At 33.7% G+C, this 21,775-nt stretch overlaps 1 protein-coding gene across 4 annotated transcripts in view; it reads left to right on the forward strand.

Annotated features, from left to right (window-relative positions):
- Positions 1-21,775, forward strand: part of gbf1 (golgi brefeldin A resistant guanine nucleotide exchange factor 1) — a 119,376-nt gene that overhangs the window by 83,236 nt on the left and 14,365 nt on the right. For 3 of the 4 annotated variants that reach the window (XM_073834205.1, XM_073834202.1, XM_073834204.1), the window contains 21 exons: positions 1,253-1,397; positions 2,823-3,037; positions 3,116-3,281; positions 3,367-3,578; positions 3,666-3,764; positions 3,851-4,045; positions 5,569-5,761; positions 5,863-6,003; positions 6,116-6,204; positions 6,304-6,506; positions 9,944-10,067; positions 10,775-10,900; positions 15,507-15,589; positions 18,595-18,831; positions 18,929-19,022; positions 19,108-19,284; positions 19,420-19,484; positions 20,939-21,056; positions 21,189-21,260; positions 21,394-21,488; positions 21,586-21,739. In XM_073834205.1, the coding sequence (XP_073690306.1) occupies positions 1,253-1,397; positions 2,823-3,037; positions 3,116-3,281; positions 3,367-3,578; positions 3,666-3,764; positions 3,851-4,045; positions 5,569-5,761; positions 5,863-6,003; positions 6,116-6,204; positions 6,304-6,506; positions 9,944-10,067; positions 10,775-10,900; positions 15,507-15,589; positions 18,595-18,831; positions 18,929-19,022; positions 19,108-19,284; positions 19,420-19,484; positions 20,939-21,056; positions 21,189-21,260; positions 21,394-21,488; positions 21,586-21,739 (3,003 nt within the window). The remainder of the gene's footprint in view (positions 1-1,252; positions 1,398-2,822; positions 3,038-3,115; positions 3,282-3,366; positions 3,579-3,665; positions 3,765-3,850; positions 4,046-5,568; positions 5,762-5,862; positions 6,004-6,115; positions 6,205-6,303; positions 6,507-9,943; positions 10,068-10,774; positions 10,901-15,506; positions 15,590-18,594; positions 18,832-18,928; positions 19,023-19,107; positions 19,285-19,419; positions 19,485-20,938; positions 21,057-21,188; positions 21,261-21,393; positions 21,489-21,585; positions 21,740-21,775) is intronic. The other variant, XM_073834203.1, reaches the window with a different exon arrangement.

Raw genomic sequence — 21,775 nt, forward strand, 5'->3', positions numbered from 1 at the left:
AAATACAGTCCATGTTAGTTCACAGTGCATTAACTAATGTTAACAAACACAGCTTGTGATTTTAATAATGCATTAGTAAATGCTAAAATTAACGTTTAGATTATTAAATGCTGTAGAATGCTGTTCATTCTTAACTAATGTAGTTAAGTAAAGTGTTACCTGTACAATAATTTCAAATTGTTAACTTTTTTTTCTATTAAAACAACACCTTTTCTGTTTTAGCGCAGATGTTGCGCAATTGCATTTATTCAGCAGCCAGTGTGGAGAGAGCATGTGCGCTCGGTTGCCAGCTTGGAAAGATTAAGTAAAACACTGGGCAGAAAATGTATCCATTTAAAAGAGAAGCTCTGATTAGGGATTTTAAACTCTTGACATCTGGCAACCGCAAGCGTCAAAGCTTGTGGAGGCTTGTTACCAATTGAGGAGAAAGGAAATGTCAAATAAGAAAAAGAAGCTTTTTCAGGATAAATAACCAGCGGGCAAATATTACAGATGATTATATTAATTAATTGAAAAAAGCAACAAACATGATCACGAGTAAAATACAATCGTGCAGCCCTACATCATGGAATTGTAGTTCTTTCCAAGTCATTAAGTACATTAAGTAGCTTTGTCTTGTCTGATTTTCAGTATTTGTTCCCTATGGGAGAATGAATGGGTAGCTGAGTTGTGAGCTTGCAATCTAAATTGAATGTGAAATACAGTTGCACACTTTGCTGACTAACTCTATTTTCAACAGTCATTACAATCACTTTAATTGTGGAAATAGGGGTAACTATATTCTAGGTGCTCTCACAACATTTTTACTTTAGAATTGGCCAAAAAAACCAATCTTTCTCTAGAATTACATTATTCTGTTCTGCTATTCTGTGTATAAACTACTGTCATAGATGCTTCTTCAAAAATAATAAAAGAAACCTTGTGCGATTAAGTAACTGGTACCAAAATAATTACATTTCTTTTGCCTCTTATCCCTATACAGATAATATTCAGAATCAGATTTGTTTTGCTGACTTGTTTATATACTGATAAAAGTGAACACAATCACCTCAGCATACAAACAGACCCAAGAGTTTTTTGACAAAATGACACGACTGTGTATGTTTATGCATCTTTTTGAGTGTTGGCATTGTTTTTTATGGTCATTCGAGGTGTCATGAGATTTTGTTTTTGTCTTGCTCTCCTGTGTGGTTCTTTGTGCAGTGAACTGCAGCGTTTGGCTTGATTTAACAAGTCTGTGTTTGTTTTGAAGCTAAAGATGAGAGCCGGGGGAATGAGCGAGTCGTCCAAGTGGAAGAAACAGAAGCGTTCTCCCCGCCCCCCTCGTCACATGGTACGCAGTCCCTCAGGACAGATGGATCCAGGCCAGTCCAGTTCCCTCACCAACAACCTTTCAGGTATACTGAAGAGAACAAATCAATTAGATTCAATTTGGGGGTTTAGGCCATTGCCATTTACACTGCTAATCAAAATTTTAGGATTGCTCAATGTTTTTGAACGAATCATCATTCTCCAAGGCTGCATTTACTTGATCACATTTACAGTAATATTGTAAAATATTATTATAGTTTAAAATATGTTAAAAATAAAAATGTTTATTTGAAATAGAAACCTTGGTAAGCACTTTAACTAATGTTAACAAATGGAGCAGTATTGTAAAGTGATAGTTCATCCAAAAATAAAAATTCTGTCATTATCACTCACCCTCATGTCCCTCCAAACCTGGAAGACCATCGTTCATCTTTGATGAAATCTGAGAGCTTTCTGACCCTGTATAGACAGAAACACAACTAAAATGTTCAAGGCTCAGAAAGCCTCAAAGAGCATTGTTAAAAAAGTCCATGTGACATTATTTCTGTTTTCTTTGCACACAAAAAGTAATTCTTGCAGCTTCATAAAATTACAGTTTAATCACTGATGTCACATGGACTGTTTTAACAATGTATTTTCTACCTTTCTGCGCCTTGAACATGGTAATTCGAAGAAATGAGGTGAGTATTATTAATGACAGTATTTTTAATTTTGGGTGAACCGTCTCTTTACCTACATTAGTTAACATGAACAAATAATGAAAAATATTTCTAAAGCATGTATTAATCTTTGTTAATGTTAATATCAACATTGTTAATATTAATATTGTCAACATGTTAATATTATTTAATGTGTCTGAGCTAACATCAACTAACAATGAACTGCTGTATTTTTATTACCTATTAACAAAGATTAATAAATCCAGTAACAAATGTCTTTCTCATTGTTAATGTTAGTTAATGCAGTAACTACCTTTTTGAAAAGTGTTTTAATATCATTGAGACTACTATTATATATAGTAATCTCAAAGATATTTTACTGTACATTTTTAGTAAAATTTTACAGTTTTTGCGATTTTTATGAATTATTGTGTAAATTATCTAAAATTATACATAACTTTTTATTATTATTATTTTCAGTACATCATGTTGAACCAAATTAAATGAGAAATTACCTATTATTTTTTTCATTATATGAAAAATTTCACACAGATATTTCGGCTGATTTTTTGAGCAGTGAGTCGAAGAAATAGTTGAATCAGTTCAATGAATCAATGAATGAATCAACGCTGGTAGCCTTGTGGTGCAATTGTCTTCACGGCAACCTGAGTTTGATTCTGTTTTGAGGTCCTTTTTCCGATCCTGCCCTCTCTCCCCCCCAATACTTTCCTTTCTGCTCTCTACTGTCTTATCCAATAAAGGGATAAAAAAAAGTCCATAAATACAATGTAAAAAAACAAAACAAAACAAAAAGAAGAATAGCATGTTCTAATGCTAGTGTGTCTACTTCAGGTGGAGTTCCTTTCATAGAGCAGCACAGTGGTTCTTCTGCTCTTCCTGGTTCAGACAGTGCAGCTTCGTCCATCTCCAGCCCCACCACTGACAGTGGCTTAGACGGCGGCTCTAAAACCACATCAAAGGAAGATCTCACAGACCTGGAGCAGAGCAGCTCAACAGCCACCACTCCCATGACACCCTCCGGTGACCCAGGCAGACTGGAATCACAGGTATCCCTCAGACCATCAATAAACTATCCAAGTGAAAGTGTTCAGAGCTTGAAGGTATGGTGTATACTGTGTCATTAGGATGGCAGAGAAGTGGAGCGTGCCCAGTCAGCCTCAGTGGAGTCCATTCCTGAAGTCCTGGAGGACCGAGACTTGTTGGCTGACCAGTCAGATTCAGCATCGGTTCACGACATGGACTACGTGAACCCAAGAGGAGTGCGCTTTACACAGTCCACCCAGAAAGAGGGTAAGAGGAATAGTGTTTCCAAAATTACATCAAAGACCCCAACGTCAATAGTATGACTTCACACCATTGCATTGTGTTTCTCTAGGTGCTGCTCTCATCCCGTACGGTCTCCCGTGCCTGAGAGAGCTCTTCCGGTTCCTCATCTCTCTCACCAACCCACATGACCGCCATAACTCGGATGTGATGATGCACATGGGCCTCCAGCTGTTAAACGTGGCCCTAGAAGCCGCACACATCTCCCCTTACCAGTCTTTGCTCTGTCTTGTCAAAGATGAGCTCTGTAGGCACCTCATACAGGTGCAACTTTGTTCTTCTCTAATCAACCTCATGCGTTTCTCTGATGTTTTCAGCTGTAGTAAATATTCTCCATGTCTGTTTTTGTAGTTGTTAGGCGTGGACCGTATGAATCTGTACGCCGCCTCTATACGTGTATGCTTTCTTCTCTTTGAAAGTATGCGAGAACATCTGAAGTTTCAGCTTGAGGTACGTGACTGACTGATGATCTTCCTGTGGTGAGATATAAGCCATCTCTGATGCAGCAGGAAGTCACTGTTTGTTTGTTTCCATAGATGTACCTGAAGAAGCTAATGGACATCATTACCTCAGAGAACCCTAAAATGCCCTATGAGATGAAGGAGATGGCCCTTGAGGCCATTGTACAGCTCTGGAGGATCCCCAGTTTTGTCACAGAGCTCTACATAAACTACGACTGTGACTTTTACTGCTCCAACCTGTTTGAGGATCTCACCAAACTGCTCTCTAAGGTGAGCGACTCCAACTCCATCTGCTTGCTAACTAATGAGAAGGAAATGGATCTAGAGTTTGAAATTAGTCGTTGGATGCCATTTGGTGTCTCTAGTTATGCAAAGCTTTAAGGGATAGTTCACCCAAAAAGAAAATTGTGTCATCAATTACTCATCCTCATGTCGTTCCAAACCTGAAAGACCTTTGTTCATCTTCGGAACACAAATGAAGATATTTTTGATGAAGTCCAAGAGCTTTCTGACCCTCCATAGACAGCAAGGGTCTTACCATGGTCAAGGCACAGAAACGCAGCCGTAATTTTACGAAGCTACAAGAATACTTTTAGTGTGCAAGGAAAACAAAGATAGCAACAATTCTTATCTTCCTCGTCACCCTAATTATGTTTCTGTGCCTTGACCATGACAGTACCCTTGCTATCTATGGAGGGTCAGAAAGGTAATCAAAAATATCTTAATTTGTGTCTTTGAAGATGAACAAAGGTCTTACGGGTTTGGAATGGCATGAGGGTGAGTGATTAATGACAGATTTTTTTTTTTTTTTTGGTGAACTATTCCTTTAATTACGTTAACTTAAAAAAAAAAAAACTTCACAAAGTATTACATAAATAAAAAAAAATAATAATTAATTCACATAATTGCACTATTATAGACTGAATGTTTTAACTGTTGAAAATACACTTGGTTTGGTTTGTATCAGCGTTATTTGAATATCATTGAGACTACCAACTATAAATAAATAAATAATAATACATTTTCTGTATTTTCTATGTTCATTTTCATTTTTGTTTTGTAATTTTATTTTGTGTTTTTAATAATTATTGTACAAATATCAACATTTTTAAATATATTTTAAAAAATATAACTATACAGTTTTTATGAAATTTTATTTCAGTTTTAGTCATTTTAATACATAAAGCTATATCAGTTTCAATGAGAAATGTTGCTTTTTAATTCGGTGAAATCATTTTTATTTTATTTTTTCAGTAGATGATAATTGATAATTGAGTTGCCAGTTTTCATTTTTCAAATGTTTTGAAGCACATTTTACAAGCATTAATCCACATGCTTCAGCAAAATTCACTATGCTCATTTCTTTTATATTTATTTTTATTAGTACCATCATTTTTTTTAATAGCAGATTTGATCTCTAATAGAAATTCCTGAATGTTTCTGATATTGTTATGAAAGGGTTAGTTAGTATGTCATTAGTTACTCACCCCCATGTTGTTCCAAACCCGTAAGAACCTTTGTTCATCTTCAGAACACAAATTAAGATATTTTTAATGAAATCCAAAAGCTCTCTGACCCGCCACAGGCAGCAAGGGTACTACCACGTTTAAGGCCCAGAAAGATAAGCAAGAACATTGATAATTGTCAGAGAGCTCTTGGGTTTCATCAAAAATATCTACATTTTTGTTCCGAACAATGAAGATCTTATAGGTTTGGAACAACATAAGGGTGAGTAATTAATGACAGAATTATCCCTTGAAGTTATGTTGATCAATTGTGTTTTTGTACTGCAGAATGCCTTCCCAGTGTCTGGGCAGCTCTACACAACCCATCTCCTGTCACTTGAAGCCCTGCTGACAGTGATTGACAGTACAGAGGCTCATTGTCAGGCCAAAGTGCTCAACAATGCTGCACAGCAGGACCAGTCAGAATCAACAACAGTAGAAGGAGACAGTTCAGACAATACGATCACCGATTCAACAACAGGTGGGCAGGATCAAGAATCCCAGGATGGCAGACAAAACTATTGTAATAAAACTAAGTAAAGGAGCTTTTTTTGTTTCTCTTCTTTCGTTTGGTGCATACAGAGACTGGCAAATCTGTACCTAATTCTAATGGGCAGAATGCTGTGGTGTCAGAGTCGAGGAATGCCTGTCCTCCCACCAGCGGTCATTTGATGGCAGAGAAGATGAGATTAGGTAGACAGGACCAGGAGGAGACAGACACGGGTACTTTACTGACTGTGAAATGCAACAAACAACTACTTGACAAAATACTTACTGAATTGCAATAAACATTCAGGGATTTAGAGTAATCAAATGCTGCTTTGTCTTAATCCAGCAGAGAAGAAGAGCTTGAAGAAGCCTCAGCGTTTCACCAGCTGTCTTCCAGACTCTCAGGAACTTTTAGAGATCAAGAACAAGAAGAAGGTGAGCCGTTCGTGTGCGGTTATTTGCTTTTATTGCATTTGTGAATATTAAAACCTTCAAGTTTGTACTTAAATGATATTTTTACTTTGTACTTTGAAGCTTCTGATCACGGGTACAGAGCAGTTCAATCAGAAGCCCAAGAAGGGCATTCAGATCCTGCAGGAGAAAGGCCTGCTCAGCAGCCCCATAGACAATAATGAGGTGGCCCAGTGGCTGAGAGAAAACCCTCGCCTGGACAAGAAGATGATTGGAGAGTTTATCAGCGACCGCAAGAACCCTGACCTGCTCGACAGCTTTGTCAAGTAAACCTCCTTTTTATAGTTTGTTTTTTGGTACGAGGGTTAGGCTAGCTGCATATTGCCAACTCTAAGCTTAGTTGGTGATGTTGGTTACTCCTGCCATTTTTTATTTAGTCTTAGTCTTTGTCTCGTTTCAATCGTACTTTTTAGTTATCATATTTTGTCAACCTTGTCCTGTTTTTGTTTAGTCAAGAGCATGTCTGACCATTTTTAATCTAGTTTTAGTCATTGAAAACTTAGTCGCATTTTCGTCAGGCTGTTAAAATAGTTATAATAGATTTTGCTCAAAATTATAATTGCGATGATTGTTGCATTTTGAGAAATGTATTTTGTACATTTCAGATATTACACTTTCACCAATAAGCACAAATCATACAGACTCATACACATTTTTTCCCCTCACCTGGTTGCTGATTTATTATCAGTAAAAGTGCAGTATGAATTGCTGACAGCTAGCAGTTTAAATGGGTAACATTTCTGCAGTCCAAATTCTAAATATATCTTTCAAGTGTTGAATTAGGAAAAAAATATTGTAACTTCTCTAATGTAGTGTAAAGCAAAATATAAATAAATAATACACCTATTAAATATGCATTTTCATACAGTGCAATTGTTTTGCAATATATGGCTATTCGTGTCATAGGAATAACAATATAAATAATAATCTAATATTATTATTATTATATTCTAATTTGTTTGGCTTCTAAAGCACATTAGTGTAAATGTAATGTAGACTGAAACAGTATATCACAACTAAAAAAGGGTTTAAAGTTCAGGTACAAGTCAATTCAAGGAACATGGGTTGGAGCTCTTAATTTTGAACTCTGCATTAGATAGAAGAATTTAACTTTAAAATGTACAAAAATTTTCATTTGTCTTTTTTTGTTGTTTAAATATCACAATAAATGTTGTATAGTGGACTTCATATTGCAATATTATCTTATCGTATCACTATAAAATATCAAAGACTAAGACTCTTTTTGTCTACATTATGAAAACTGATAAAAAGCAACAAAAATATGTGAACAATGAAATTTCTCATAGTAATTCCAATAGATTTCAAATTGCGATAATGTTTCTCTATTAAACAACGGTGGTTGAGTAAGTGCATTGTTTCAGCACCTACAATCGCAGACAAAATAGTCAAGATCTTACGACGCGGACAGGCTGTGACACTTTCGCTTAAGCCAAATATCTTACATGGTGATCACTAAACTCCAGCTTACTTGTTTGTCTGTGTTTTCAAATTATCATTGACACTTGTATAATAAAGAGTGAGCATGTGTACGTCATTGCCAGATTGCAAAAATTAACCAGCGGAGAAGCTCTGATTTGGGGATTTAACTTTTTAACACGTGAAAGCTCAAAGTAGAGACACCGAAAGCAGCCCGAAATAACATTTTGTCTCTCCAAAAAATCAACGATATTGCATGTTGATATAGTCACAGTTATCATTTATTGACCTTGTTGTTATGACATTATTTCGTTTCAGTCATAGGAAAACAGCTTGTCAACAAATTTTTTTGTTGTAGTTTTCGTTAAGGAAACGAACGCTGTTCTGTTTAAAATGCAATGAAACTGCATGTTGCTACAATCACAGTTATCATTTTTATTGACTATGTTGTCATCTTGACATTGTTTGGCTTTGATCATAGGAAAATAGCTTGTCAACGAACATTTTTTTGTCTCAGCTTTCGTTAATGAAATTAACGCTATTCTGTTTAAAAAGCAATGAAACCCGTTTCAGGATTACTTTAAGAATAATTGATTTTGCTCCAATTTCTTATAATAATGTGGAATAAAATGTGGAAGATGTACTCTATTATAGTGTTGAAAAACAAGTGAGAAGAACTGCTGAAAACCCCTCTTATAGGATTTATTTAAAGGCATAGTTTACCAAAAATCTCACCCTTAAAAAAAAACAAAAAGAACCTCACCTTCATGTCGTTTTAAACCAAAGACTTTTTTGTCCTCAAAACACAAATGACGGTATTTGTATTGAAACCTGAGAAATTTCTGTCTTTCCACTGAAAGTTCATGCAACCAAACTTTCAAGCTTCTAAAACTTCATTAAGACATCTTAAAAGAGAATGTTTTATGTGATGAACAGATTTAATTTAGGCTTTTTTGGTAACATCGTAAGTGTATGCAGTGAAACCAGAAATTATTCAGACATTTCTCACATTATCAGTTTATTCGCTATAGTTTAGTAAATGATAATAAAATATTATTAACTCGAGTGTTAAACTGTGTCAGAACACATTCATCTGGTTAATCAAAAATGAATTAGTCAAACCAAAATTCATTCAGACACCTTCAAGATTTCTCACATTATTAGTTTATTTGCTGTAGTTTAGAAAATGGTAATAAAATGACAAGAACTCGAGTTAAACTGTGTCAGAGCTAATTCATTTTGATAATCACAAATGAATTAAAGTTAAACAAAAATTCATTCAGACACCTTCAAAATTTCTCAGATTATCAGTTTATTTGCTGTAGTTCTCAAATTATCACAGTTTATTTGCTGTAGTTTAGAAAATGGTAATAAAATGACAAGAACTCAAGAGTTAAACTGTGTCAGAACTAATTCATTTTGATAATCACATGAATTACAGCCAAACAAAAATTGATTCAGATACTTTCAAAATGTCTCACATTATCAGTTTATTTGCTGTAGTTCTCACATTATCACAGTTTATTTGATATAGTTTAGAAAACTGTAATAAAATATGACAAGAACTCAAGAGTTAAACTGTGTCAGAACTAATTCATTTTGATAATCACAAATGAATTAAAGTTAAACAAAAATTCATTCAGACACCTTCAAAATTTCTCAGATTATCAGTTTATTTGCTGTAGTTTAGAAAATGGTAATAATATGACAAGAACTCAAGAGTTGAGTTCTGACTGTGTCAGAACAAATTTATTTAGATAATGTAAGATAGCTTTGATAGAAAGGTATGTAACAAAAGATGATCAGGTCAAAGTGTCAAATCCTATTTTTAATTTTGCTAGAATTTTTGGGTATATGTCACAGTTTACTTAATTATGCTATACTTACTTGCATAAATGAGCTATAGTGTCCTGCACCCAGTAGTAAAGAAATATCAAAAATTATATCTGGTGTCTGAATAATTTTTGGTTTGACTGTATATGTGTGTGTGTGTGTGTGTGTGTGTGTGTGTGTGTGTATAAAATGTTTAATGCTCCTAAAAAAATAAAATAATAACAACAAATAGAGTTATTAGAGCTGGTAGGGCCATTAACTTGTTTTTCCGACTTCTTGTTCAGTCTAAGGCCTGAAAATTGGATATGATCCTTTAGCTATAGATGTTATTCTCTCTAAGCTTACTATCATGCTCAAAGTGACTGTCAGTATGGAGTCTGAGATAATTATACCTTCAAGTTATTTTAAGGCCATCTCTCTATCTCTTCCTCAGCACGTTCACCTTCCAGGGCCTGCGCATAGACGAGGCGCTCCGCTTGTATCTGGAGGCATTCCGTCTTCCTGGCGAAGCGCCTGTCATTCATCGGCTCTTGGAAACCTTCACTGACAACTGGCAAGTAAGTCAGCTGCCACACACACACAAGCACGGACTGGCAGGGACTCACACGAATATAAATACATACACTCGAGCGGGAACACACACATATATACTCTTTAAATAGGTTGTAGGTTCGCTGCAGTCACAGACACAAGCATTCTTACAGTTCTTCCATTACCACACTCCAAGGCAATCCCAACCGCCAACTGGCCCCATCATCAGGTAATTAGGGTTCGCTCGGGATCACGGACGGGGTCGTTAGTCACGCAGGTAATCGGGGAGGAGGAAAATGTTGCACCGGGAAGTGAGACACATCCATCTGGCCTGCAGAAAGCGGCTCACGATCCGAGGACATTTCGAACACGCTCGCTTAGTGTGTATTAACGGCAGCCCTCTGTGTCTGACCTGGAAAGTATTCGTAGAAATTTCTTTTCTTAGGTGCCGTTCTCAATCACTACGGATGAGCTCATGTGATTATGCCACATAGACATGGGGGTTGTGCCCTCCCCGAAGCGGCGATGTATCGAAACCGGAATGGATTCAGTGTCTGACATTTACACTAGTAGGAGATCCCGGAGGAATTACTGTGCCCTTTTATATTTTTCTAGTGGCGAATGATTTTCAAAACGCCCCTGTAAAGATGAGCGTACATATTAGGTGATTTGATGATGCTATTCTTACACTGCGCTCGCAGTCAATTGTATGGCCTTGTTCTTTTGTGTGCAGAAAGTGAACGGTAATCCCTTCCAGTTAAACGACGCTGGCTTCGCCCTGGCTTACGCAGTCATCATGCTAAACACCGATCAGCACAACCATAACGTTCGCAAGCAGAACATCCCCATGACGTTGGAGGTGAGCCACACTTGTGTCCTGTTTACGACGGGAACATCCAGAAGTCGTTCACATGTTCAGGGCCATTTCTGAGAGATCAGTTTCAGCTCTATGACTTAACTGTAGAAGATAAGTGCATTACGTGTTATTTGTCTAAGTATGTTATGAAACCATCTGTCTAGATTTTGCCACACATGCAGATTACTGTTATGTAGCCGTGTCTCACTTTTAAGCGCTTCAAACAACTGGCCTCGATTTGAGAGGTTTGAGCTCGTATAAAAAAAAAAAACAAAGATGTCAGCCATAGCAGTCACACATTTACAAACATTAATGACTTTGCTTGCATCGTCTAAAGAAAGATTTTCAATTTTTGCTATTTGTTGACTTATATTACACTTTAGCGTTTATCTGTCATGCTCTACCAAACCTGAAGTTTTCTAATTCTCAATTGTATAACAATAAGAGATACAATAAGCAACTACTGGTGAATCTCACGAGACCCAATAAAAAGTCAGATTTTACACTAAAATCAAAAAGAAATAATCAGATATGAATTTATATTGAAAGATTAGAGTTGTTTTTAGTTATAAAGATTTATTGTTTTTGTATTAAGCAAACGTTGTTACTGTAATACAAAAATCCAGTTGTCATTACCATTATTCAACAACAAAAAAATAAATTAATATTGACAGATTTGAGTTTTTTTAGTTATTAAGATTTTTTTCTTTTTGTATTGTGACATTTTTATGACCGTTAAGGGAGACGCTGCAGGCAAAAATACTGTTTTTTCATGCACCATGCACAAGTTTAAGATTTTGGGCTTTTTATAAAGTGTTTTTTCAGACTAGTGGAAAGAAAACATCCAAAAGACACCATTAAGTGTTTCTTTTATAGCACTTTATTTATTTGTTTCAATAGATTTCAATTACAATACATATTTTTAAAGGCCGTTTTCTCAAAATGATTTTTATCTCCTACGCTGAGCCATAAATCTCCACTTCAGTAGCACTTACAGACACAAAACTTTACGTTTTTATTCTTTTCTGTATCCAGAAGGTTTTACAGAGGGATTTGTTTGTATATAATTTGCTTGATTTTATACATTTTATTCCCCCCAAAAAACTGTAAAAAAAATAAATAAAAATAATTTTAAACCGACTTCATCCAGTGTTTAGATTTTTGTACTAGAAATGCATGCAAATTAGCGCATATTTCATTAAATAATGCTTAATTTGCATATTTAACCCTAACATTTAAAAAAACTTGAAGTACAAAAAATGTTTGCAATTATCAATGTAATCAATCAAAGGGGTAAGTAAGGTGATAACTGTTAGTGTTTTTTTTTTACTCTATTAACCTGCAGTGTCTCGCCTTTAACAACCGTTGTTACTGTAGGATTTTTAGCTATCAAGGTTTATTTTTTGTGTTGTGACATTTTTATGACAGTTATGCAAACGTTGTTATTATAATACAAAAATCCTGTTGTCATTACCATAATAAAAAAAAAAAACGAATTTATATTGAAAGATTAGAGGTTTTATTAGTTAAGATTAATTTTTTTGCATTGTGGCATTTTAATGACAGTTAAGCAAATGTTACTGTAATACAAAAATTCAGGTTTCATTACCATAATTCAAAAAAATATATTTTATATGAATATATATTGAAGGATTAGTTTTTTTTTTTAGGTATCAAGATATATTTTTTGCATTGTGGCATTTTAATGACAGTTAAGCAAATGTTACTGTTATACAAAAATTCAGTTTATTACCATAATTCAAAAAAATTATTTTATATGAATATATATTGAAAGTTTTTTTAGTTAAGATATGTTTTTTTTGTATTGTGACATTTTAATGACCGTCAAGGGGAGACTCTGCAGGCGAAAACACCTGTTTTTTCATGCACCATGCACAAGTTTGAGATTTTGGGCTTTTTGGTTTTTCATAAAGTGTTTTTTCAGACTAGTTGAAAGAAAACATCCAAAACACACTGTCTATTTTTGTCAATAGATTGCAATTACAATCCATATTTTTAAAGGCTGTTTTCTCAAAATTAGTTTTTTTCTCCTACACTGAGCCATAAATCTCCACTTCAGTAGCACTCACACACACACACACACACATATATGTATGTATATATATATATATATGTATATGTTTTCTGCCTGTTCTAAGTATTTTCCAAATTATGGAGTGACAAAATGAGACCCAAAATTCCCTCTGTAAAAACATTTGACTCTAATATGTCAAAAATATTTCATAAAACAATGCCTAATTTGCATATTAAAACCTAACATTTTAGAAAACTTGTAATACAAAAAATGTTTGCAATTATCAATGTAATCAATCAACTAAGTAAGGTGACAATTTTTTTTTTACCCTATTCACCTGCAGTGTCTCGTCTTTAAACAAATGTGGTTACTGTAGGTTTTTTAGCTATCAAGGTTTATTTTTTGTGTTGTGACATTTTTATGACAGTTAAGCAAATGTTACTGTAATACAAAAATCCAGTTGTCATTACCATAATTAAAAAAACAAATTTATATTGAAAGATTAGAGGTTTTATTAGTTAACATTTTTTTTGTATTGTGACATTTTTGAGTTAAGCAAATGTTACTGTAATAAAAAATCAGTTTTCATAACCAAAATTTAAACAAAAAATATTTTATATAAATATAGTCAAGATTTATTTTTTGTATTGTGACATTTTCATTACAGTTAAGCAAACGTTACTGTAATACAAAAATACAGTTCTCGTTACCACCATTTAAAAAAAGAATTTATATGGAAAGATTAGAAGGTTTTTTTTGTTAAAATTAATTTATGTTGTGATTAGAGGTTTTTTAGCTATCAAGATGTATTTTTTTGTATTGTGACAGTTAAGCAAGCATTACTGTAATACAAAAATCCAGTTGTCATTACCATAATTAAAAAAAAAAACTAATTTATAATTTATTTATTGAAAGATTAGAAGTTTTCTTATTTAAGATTTTTTTTGTATTGTGACATTTTTATGACAGTTAAGCAAACATTACCATAATTCAAAAAAATATATTTTATATGAATATATATTGAAAGATTTCAGTTTTTTTTTTAGTTATCAAAATTTATTTTGTTTTGTTTTTTTCAAAAAAAAAAAAAATTCTGATTTGAAATTTTGAAAAAATACATATACATTATTGTTCAAAGACTTGGGGAAATGACAGTAGCGAATTATTAAAAAAAAAATTCACATAAATGCTGTTCTTTTGAACTTTCTATTTATCTTAGGAAAAAATGTATCACCATTTCCACAAAAACAGTTTTCAAACATGGATAATAAATGTTTCTTGATTAGCAAATCTGCATATTAGAATGATTTCTGAAGGATCATGTGACACTAAAGACTGGAGTAATGATGCTGAAAATTCAGCTTTGTCACAGGAATAAATTGCATTTTTTAAATGTATTCAAATAGAAAACCTGTTGTAATAATATTTTACAATATTATGTTTTTCTGTAATTTTTTCCCCCATAATGTTGGTGACCACATAGGACTTTTTAAAATATGATAAATACTTTTAAAAACATGAAACAGACCCCAAAGCTCTGAACAGTGCGGTGTGTATGTGTGTATATATATATATATATATATATATATATATATATATACATACATATATACATATATACATATACATACATACATATAGTGTGTATAATTAGGTATAGAAAATATTAAGTGTAAAATTACCGTAATACAGTAATGATAATAGTGGGAAATACAAAAAAATGGTTAGAAATTTGCCTTCATGGTTCTAAAAATAGGCTTAAAAACAGGCAAAATAAAAAAATAAATCATAATAAATCATTATATATATATCATTTTTTTTTTTTTTTTTTTTTTATTTTGTTTTGGTGTTAAATGTGACCAGGGCATTCATGAGATTCACTCTTAGAGACGTGGCTGTGACTGCTGGCATCTTTTCATCTGCACCCACTGACACCTTGAGTTTTCCGTGCATTAGCACCAGATCCATTTAAACAGATGATCACACAGATCTTCCTGCTAAAGATCGTTGGTGTTGTAAAGGAATACAGGGAGCAGTGGGAATGGTAATCAGCAGGTATTCAGCCTGAGCGCAGAGGGGATAAGCGGCGGCGAAGTGAAAGGCGAGCAGCAGGAGACGAGGCGGGACTGGGCTTTTGGCAGACGGCGCGTCCAGCTGTCTTGTCTCTGTGTCAGCTAGCGTGTGTGCGTCTGCTCCGGCTCTCCAGCCATGGAAAATGCGGTCCTGGAAAGACCCTCTGTTTACTCCTCTGTTTATTTCTCCTTCTGTTCATCCCTCTCTCGTGGGGGAGCTCAGGTTTCCCTTGCTTTACCTGCCATTAAGAAAGTATGCAGTAAAACAGTGGCCTAACGCCATCACTCAGCAGCGGACGTCTGCATGTTTATTTGAGCTGGGGCTGGCCTTAGACCAGCCTGCTTAACACTAACACCTATTAAGTGACACCAGCAGTAATAAACCCAGACCAATTATTGGATTTGAAAGGTGATAGTTGGAGGTTGTCGCTCTAATTGGATGGAATGAAGGCATTTTAATCAGTTTCCTCCTCCTGTTTGTTGTTTTGTTTTATTTGTCTAGCAATTCAAGAAGAATCTCAAAGGTGTGAATGGAGGAAATGACTTTGATCAAGACATGCTGGAAGACATCTACAATGCCATCAAGTTAGTTAACACTTCACTGCTCACATATAGTGTTCATTTCTTCTTGCTTATTGAACATGTATAAAATATAGCTGGTCATTTACCATGCAATACATGTTTTTGTGATCATCAGGTTACTAAAACCACATTCAGTGTTAGGGCTCAACAATAAGGGCGACCCTCTTACTATTGATTAATTAAATTGAGATATTCTGTAATGAATTGAAGTTTGTAAGTGAAAAATTTGAGGTAACATACAGTATGTGAGTTTGCAGGGATTTATAATTATTAATGAATTACTGGCTGTATAATGTCCAAATGTTATTGCAAATAAATAATATTAATAATTTATTTGCTGCTACATACTTTTAGGCCATTACACACTACCTTTCAAAAGTTTAGGGTTGGTTAGGGTAAGATCATTGGAAGAAGTCGCTCACCAAGGCTGCATTTATTTGATACAATAAAAACAGTAATATTGTGGACATATTATTACAATTTAAAATAACTGTTTTAGATTCGAATATATTTTAAAATGTAACTTATTCCGGTAATGCAAGCTGAATTTTTAGCATCGTTACTTTAGTCTTGAGTATTACATGATCCTTCAAAAATCATTCTGATATAAGAAGGAATGAACAGTAGATCAGCAATGTTGAAAACAGTAGTGCTGCTTATTATTTTTGTACAAATCATGCTTTTTTGCCGCAAACCATGGATTCTTTCATGTAGAGAAAGTTTAAATAAGCAGCATTTATTGAAATTGATTTTTTTTGTAACAGTGTAAAAGCTTTACTTTCATTTTTGAAGATAATTTATGTAATCTAGGGTAAGATTTTTTTTTTTTAAATATCATTGAAAGAATATTATTTTGCTCACCAAGGCTGCATTTATTTGATTAAAAAAAATATATATATAAAAACAGAAATATTATTGCAATTTAAATAACTGATATATTCTGCTATAAGGAATGAACAGTAGATCAGCAATGTTGAAAACAGTAGTGCTGCTTATTATTTTTGTACAAACCATGCCTTTTTGTTCAAAAATAGTTATAAAAAAGCAGCATTTATTGAAAATGATTTTTTTGTAACAATGTAAAATCTTTACCTCTATTTTTAAAAGTAATTAATGCAATATAGGGTAAGATTTTTTAAATATCATTGAAAGAATATTATTATAAAATATTATTTCGCTCACAAAGGCTGCATTTTTTAATAATAATAATAAAAACAGAAACCATTGTGAAATATTATTACAATTTAAAATAACTGTTTTAGATTTGAATATATTTTTCAAAATGTAATTTATTCCTCTAATGCAAAGCTAAATTTTCGGCATTATTACTCCACTCTTTTTTGAGTTGCATGATCCTTCAGGAATCAATATGATATAAGAAGGAATGAACAGTAGATCAGCAATGCTGAAGCAGTTGTGCTGCTTAATATTTTTTTGTACAAATCATGTTTTTTTGCCACAAACCATGCATTCTTTGATGTACATAAAGTTCAAAAGAGCAGCATTTATTAAAATTGATTTTTTTTTGTAACAATGTAAAATCTTTACTTCATTTTTGGAAGTAATGTAAAATCTTTACTTTCATTTATGAAAGTAAGTTATGCAATCTAGGGTATTATTGAAAAAATATTATTATTAAATATTATTTCGCTCACCAAGGCTGCAATTATTTGATAAAAAAAATACAATAAAAACTGAAATATTGAGAAATATTATTGCAATTTAAAATGACTGTTTTAGATTTAAGTATATTGCAAAATGTAATTTATTCTGTAATGCAAACTGAATTTTTGGCATCATTTCTCCAGTCTTCAGTGTCACATGATCCTGCAGAAATTATTCTAATACGATAAGGCAAGAACAGTAGATCAGCTATATTGAAAACAGTTGTGCTGCTAAATAGTTCTGTACAAACCATGCTTTTTTAGGATTCTTTGATATAGAGAAAGCTCAAAAGAACAGCATTTATTGAAATAGATTTTTTTTGTAACAATGTAAAGGCTTAACTTTTAACTAATTGATGTGATCTAAGATAAGATTTTCTACATATTATTAAACAAATTTATTATAAAATATTATTTCGCTCACCAAGGCTGCATTTATTTGATCAGAAAATACAAAAAAACTGAAATGCTGAGAAATATTACAATTTAAAAGAACTGTTCTACATTTGAATATATTGCAAAAAATTATTTATTCCTGTAATGCAAAGCTGAATTTTCAGCATCATTACTCCAGTCTTGAGTATTACATGATCCTTCAGAAAAATTCTGATACGAAATTTTGAAAACAATTGTGCTGCTTTAATATTTTTGTATACACCATGCTTTATTGTAGGATTCTTCAATGCAGAGAAAGTTCAAAAGAACAGCATTTATTAAAATCACATATTTTGTAAGAATGTAAAATCTTAACATCCATTTTTTAAAGTAATGTAAAATCTTTACTTTCATTTTCGAAAGTAATTTATGTAAGGTATTTTTTATAATATTATTTCTTTGATCAGAATACAATAAAAACAGAAATATTGAGAAATATTAATACAATTTAAAATAAGTGTTTTAGATTTGAATATATAGCTAAATGTAATTCATTCCTGTAATGCAAAGCTGAATTGTCAGCTTCATTACTGGTCTTCATTGTCACATGATCCTGCAGAAATCATTCTAATATGATACGGAATGAACAGTAGATCAGCGATGTTGAAAACAGTCATCCTGCTTAATTTTTTTGTACAAACCATGTTTTTTTGTTTTGGGATTCTTTAAAGTAGAAAAAGTTTAAAAGACGGCATTTATTAAAAAAGATTGTTTTTATATGTGAAATCTTACATTTTTGATCAATTGTGATCAAAGTACAAATCTAAACATCCTCAAGTCCTTGTTGAGCTCTGATGTTTATTATCTCTGTTATAACCCTCATGTCTCTGGTCTTCAAGTGTGTGGATATAGTGATGTATACAATGGCTCAGATGGGATAAGCAGAGATAAACGTATGTGGTCCTGCAGGAACGAGGAGATTGTGATGCCTGACGAGCAGACGGGGCTGGTGAAGGAGAACTATGTGTGGAGTGTTCTGCTGCACAGAGGAGCTTCATCTGAAGGCTTATTCCTGCATGTGCCTGAAAGCAGTTACGACCGCGACCTCTTCACCATGACCTGGGGACCCACCATTGCTGCCCTCTCCTACGTTTTTGACAAGAGCCTGGATGACAATATCATTCAGAAGGCCATTGCTGGCTTCAGGTAAGACCTGCACAGTGATAGACAGGTTTCGCATGGAGCCTTTAAATCGAAACCGTTTGATACTAAACACTGCCGCTCTTCTTTTGGTTTCTTTCAGGAAATGTGCCATGATCTCTGCACATTATGGCTTCAGTGACGTCTTTGATAACTTGATCATTTCACTCTGCAAGTTTACCACTCTTAGCTCTGAGGTAAGACCTGAAGCACCCTGACCAGATGCATTCGGTTTCCTGCAGAATGAGTGAACAGATCTGATTGGGATTTGTGTGCCTTTAGTCTGTGGAGAACCTGCCCACTGTGTTTGGCAGTAACAGGAAGGCTCAAGTTGCTGCCAAGACCGTGTTCAGCCTGGCCCATCGTCATGGTGACATTTTACGAGAAGGATGGAAGAACATCATGGACTCCATGCTGCAGCTTTTCAGAGCTGAGCTCTTACCAAAGTCCATGGTTGAGGTGAGATGGCAGTGCCAGCGTATCACTTGAAATCCTATAAGCACTTGTATGCTCTGGAGAAAGTAGGCCTGTTTAGATCAGGCAATAGTGCCACCTACTGTCATATTTGACACAATATGTCATTCTTGTTGAAAGGTTGAGGACTTTGTCGACCCTAATGAGAAAATTTCCTTACAACGTGAAGAGACGCCATCAAACAGGTATATTAAAGAGAATATTTGAAAGGACTTCAACTTTTATTTTTTAAATATATACATGCTTCCAGGTTGTTTAGATAAGCTGCTTTTGGTGATTTACATTAAGAGCTCTATGGCTCTAAAAATCTATTACATTATGTCATGCAATTTAGTTATTACATAGGTAATACATCGATATTACATCTGTAAGTGCAGTAATATATGCACTTCTTAAGTTATTTTAATTTGTCAGACTAATTATTTTGTCAGACATGTTAAAAACGTCTTAATTTTTTTGTGAAATGTGGCATATAAAAGTAATGTATTGTTTATATGCACGTTTGGTCACGCAAGTAATGCATTTGATTCGACAAGATACTAAAACATTGAAAATAAAGGTGAAGAAGCATATTATTAATATTGAGCGTAATATTAATATAGAGTTTATTAGCGTTTCTTCACCAAAGAAACTTTGTTTTAACTTTAAGAAATGGTGGCAAAAAAGCTTAATACTAATAATGAAATATTTACTAGAAGAAAATATTTACCAGAATTAATTAACCATAAAAATGTAAAAATACAGTATTTCTGGAAAGAAATAACAATACATTGCTTTTTGGAATATATCAAATCAATCATTTAGAGATGCTTTTAATTATTAAAATTTAATGCAACTATTAAAATGGAGTCAAAAAAATTAATGGAAAACAGAATTTGGTAAAAAAAAAAAAAAAAACATGTATTTTATAGGGCTTGAAAATGTAATTTTTAAGCTTTTGATAAATTTCAGTTAAATTGTGTAACTTTCATGATTTCAATTAATTAGACATAGATTTAAATAGATTTTTGTTGAATATTTTTAACGTAACCAATAAAACAGTTTTAAAAAAAATAAAAAATGGAACCCAGAAAAAATTAAACAGATTTCATAGAGCCCTATATATTATTGATGAATGTGTGTTTGGCTTTATATTTGTCATAGTGTTTACACTTTAGAAGTGAAAATCAGCTGTTTTGACGTTTGTGTGATGCCCTAATATATTCATTCAAGTCTTATAAGAACAATACTGTTGGTTGTGATCCGTGAAATACAATTTGTGTTACATTTTTATCAGCCTGATCAGGAAATCTAAATATTAATTGCAATATAAAGAGGCCCAAATCTTGACCAATCTTTTGGAAATGTGTGTTTAAACCACAGTCATTTTATGACCCTGAACCACAAAACCAGTCATAAGGGTCAATTTTTGAAAGTGAGATTTGAATAAATAAGCTTTCCATTGATGTATGGTTTGTTAAGAAAGGACAATATTTGGCCGAGATAAAACTATTTGAAAATCTGTAATCTGAGGATGCAAAAAAATCTAAAATTTGTCCAAATGAAGTTCTTAGCAATGCATATTACTAATTAAAAATTAAGTTTTGATATATTTAGATTATAGTTAATCTATTCTTTTCTACTGCTGTACTTCTGTCAGGGGTGAGTCAGCTGTTTTGAGTTTTGTAAGCTGGTTAACCCTAAGTGAACAGTCTGGGCTCAGAGGCCCCTCCACTGAGAACCAGGAGGCCAAACAAGCTGCCCTGCTTTGCATTAAGGTACAGCTCACACTTTCACTTACAAAAGGCATTGCGTTAAAAAGTGAGTCTGAATCATTACTCCATCTGAAAAATATGCTAGCCTACCTGAATAACAGAATTTTTCTTTCATTTCTTCTCTCTTCACGTCAGCACTGTGACCCAGAAAAGCTGATTACGGAAAGCAAGTTTCTGCAATTGGAGTCTTTACAGGAGCTCATGAAGGTGAGGTCCGCATAGAAAGACTGGGTGTATACAAGAACGAAACCGTTTTCGTTCTTTGGTGTGCTAGTTAAAGTGAACTCACTTAAAGTATTACTTAAAGGTTTGATCGTTATGTAATTTATAATGTTTCCAGGCTCTCATCTCGGTGACCCCTGATGAGGAAACGTATGATGAAGAAGATGCTGCTTTTTGTCTGGAAATGCTGCTACGAATTATTCTTGAAAACAGGTACTGCAGTCAATCAAACGTTGCATTACGTCATTGAGAATTCTTAGTCGATGGAGTCAGACAATGTGGCGGCTTGACTGTGTGACTGTGCTTGCAGGGACAGAGTATCATGTGTTTGGCAGACGGTACGGGATCATCTGTACCAATTATGTGTCCATGCAAGTGAGAGCTGCTTCCTGGTGGAGAGAGCAGTGGTGGGATTGCTCAGACTTGCCATACGCTTATTACGCAGAGAGGACATAGGCTCACAGGTACACACAATCGACGCATACAAACTACAGGTTAAT

The sequence above is a fragment of the Garra rufa genome, chromosome 2 (genome assembly GCF_049309525.1).
Source record: "Garra rufa chromosome 2, GarRuf1.0, whole genome shotgun sequence".
NCBI lineage: Eukaryota > Metazoa > Chordata > Actinopteri > Cypriniformes > Cyprinidae > Garra > Garra rufa.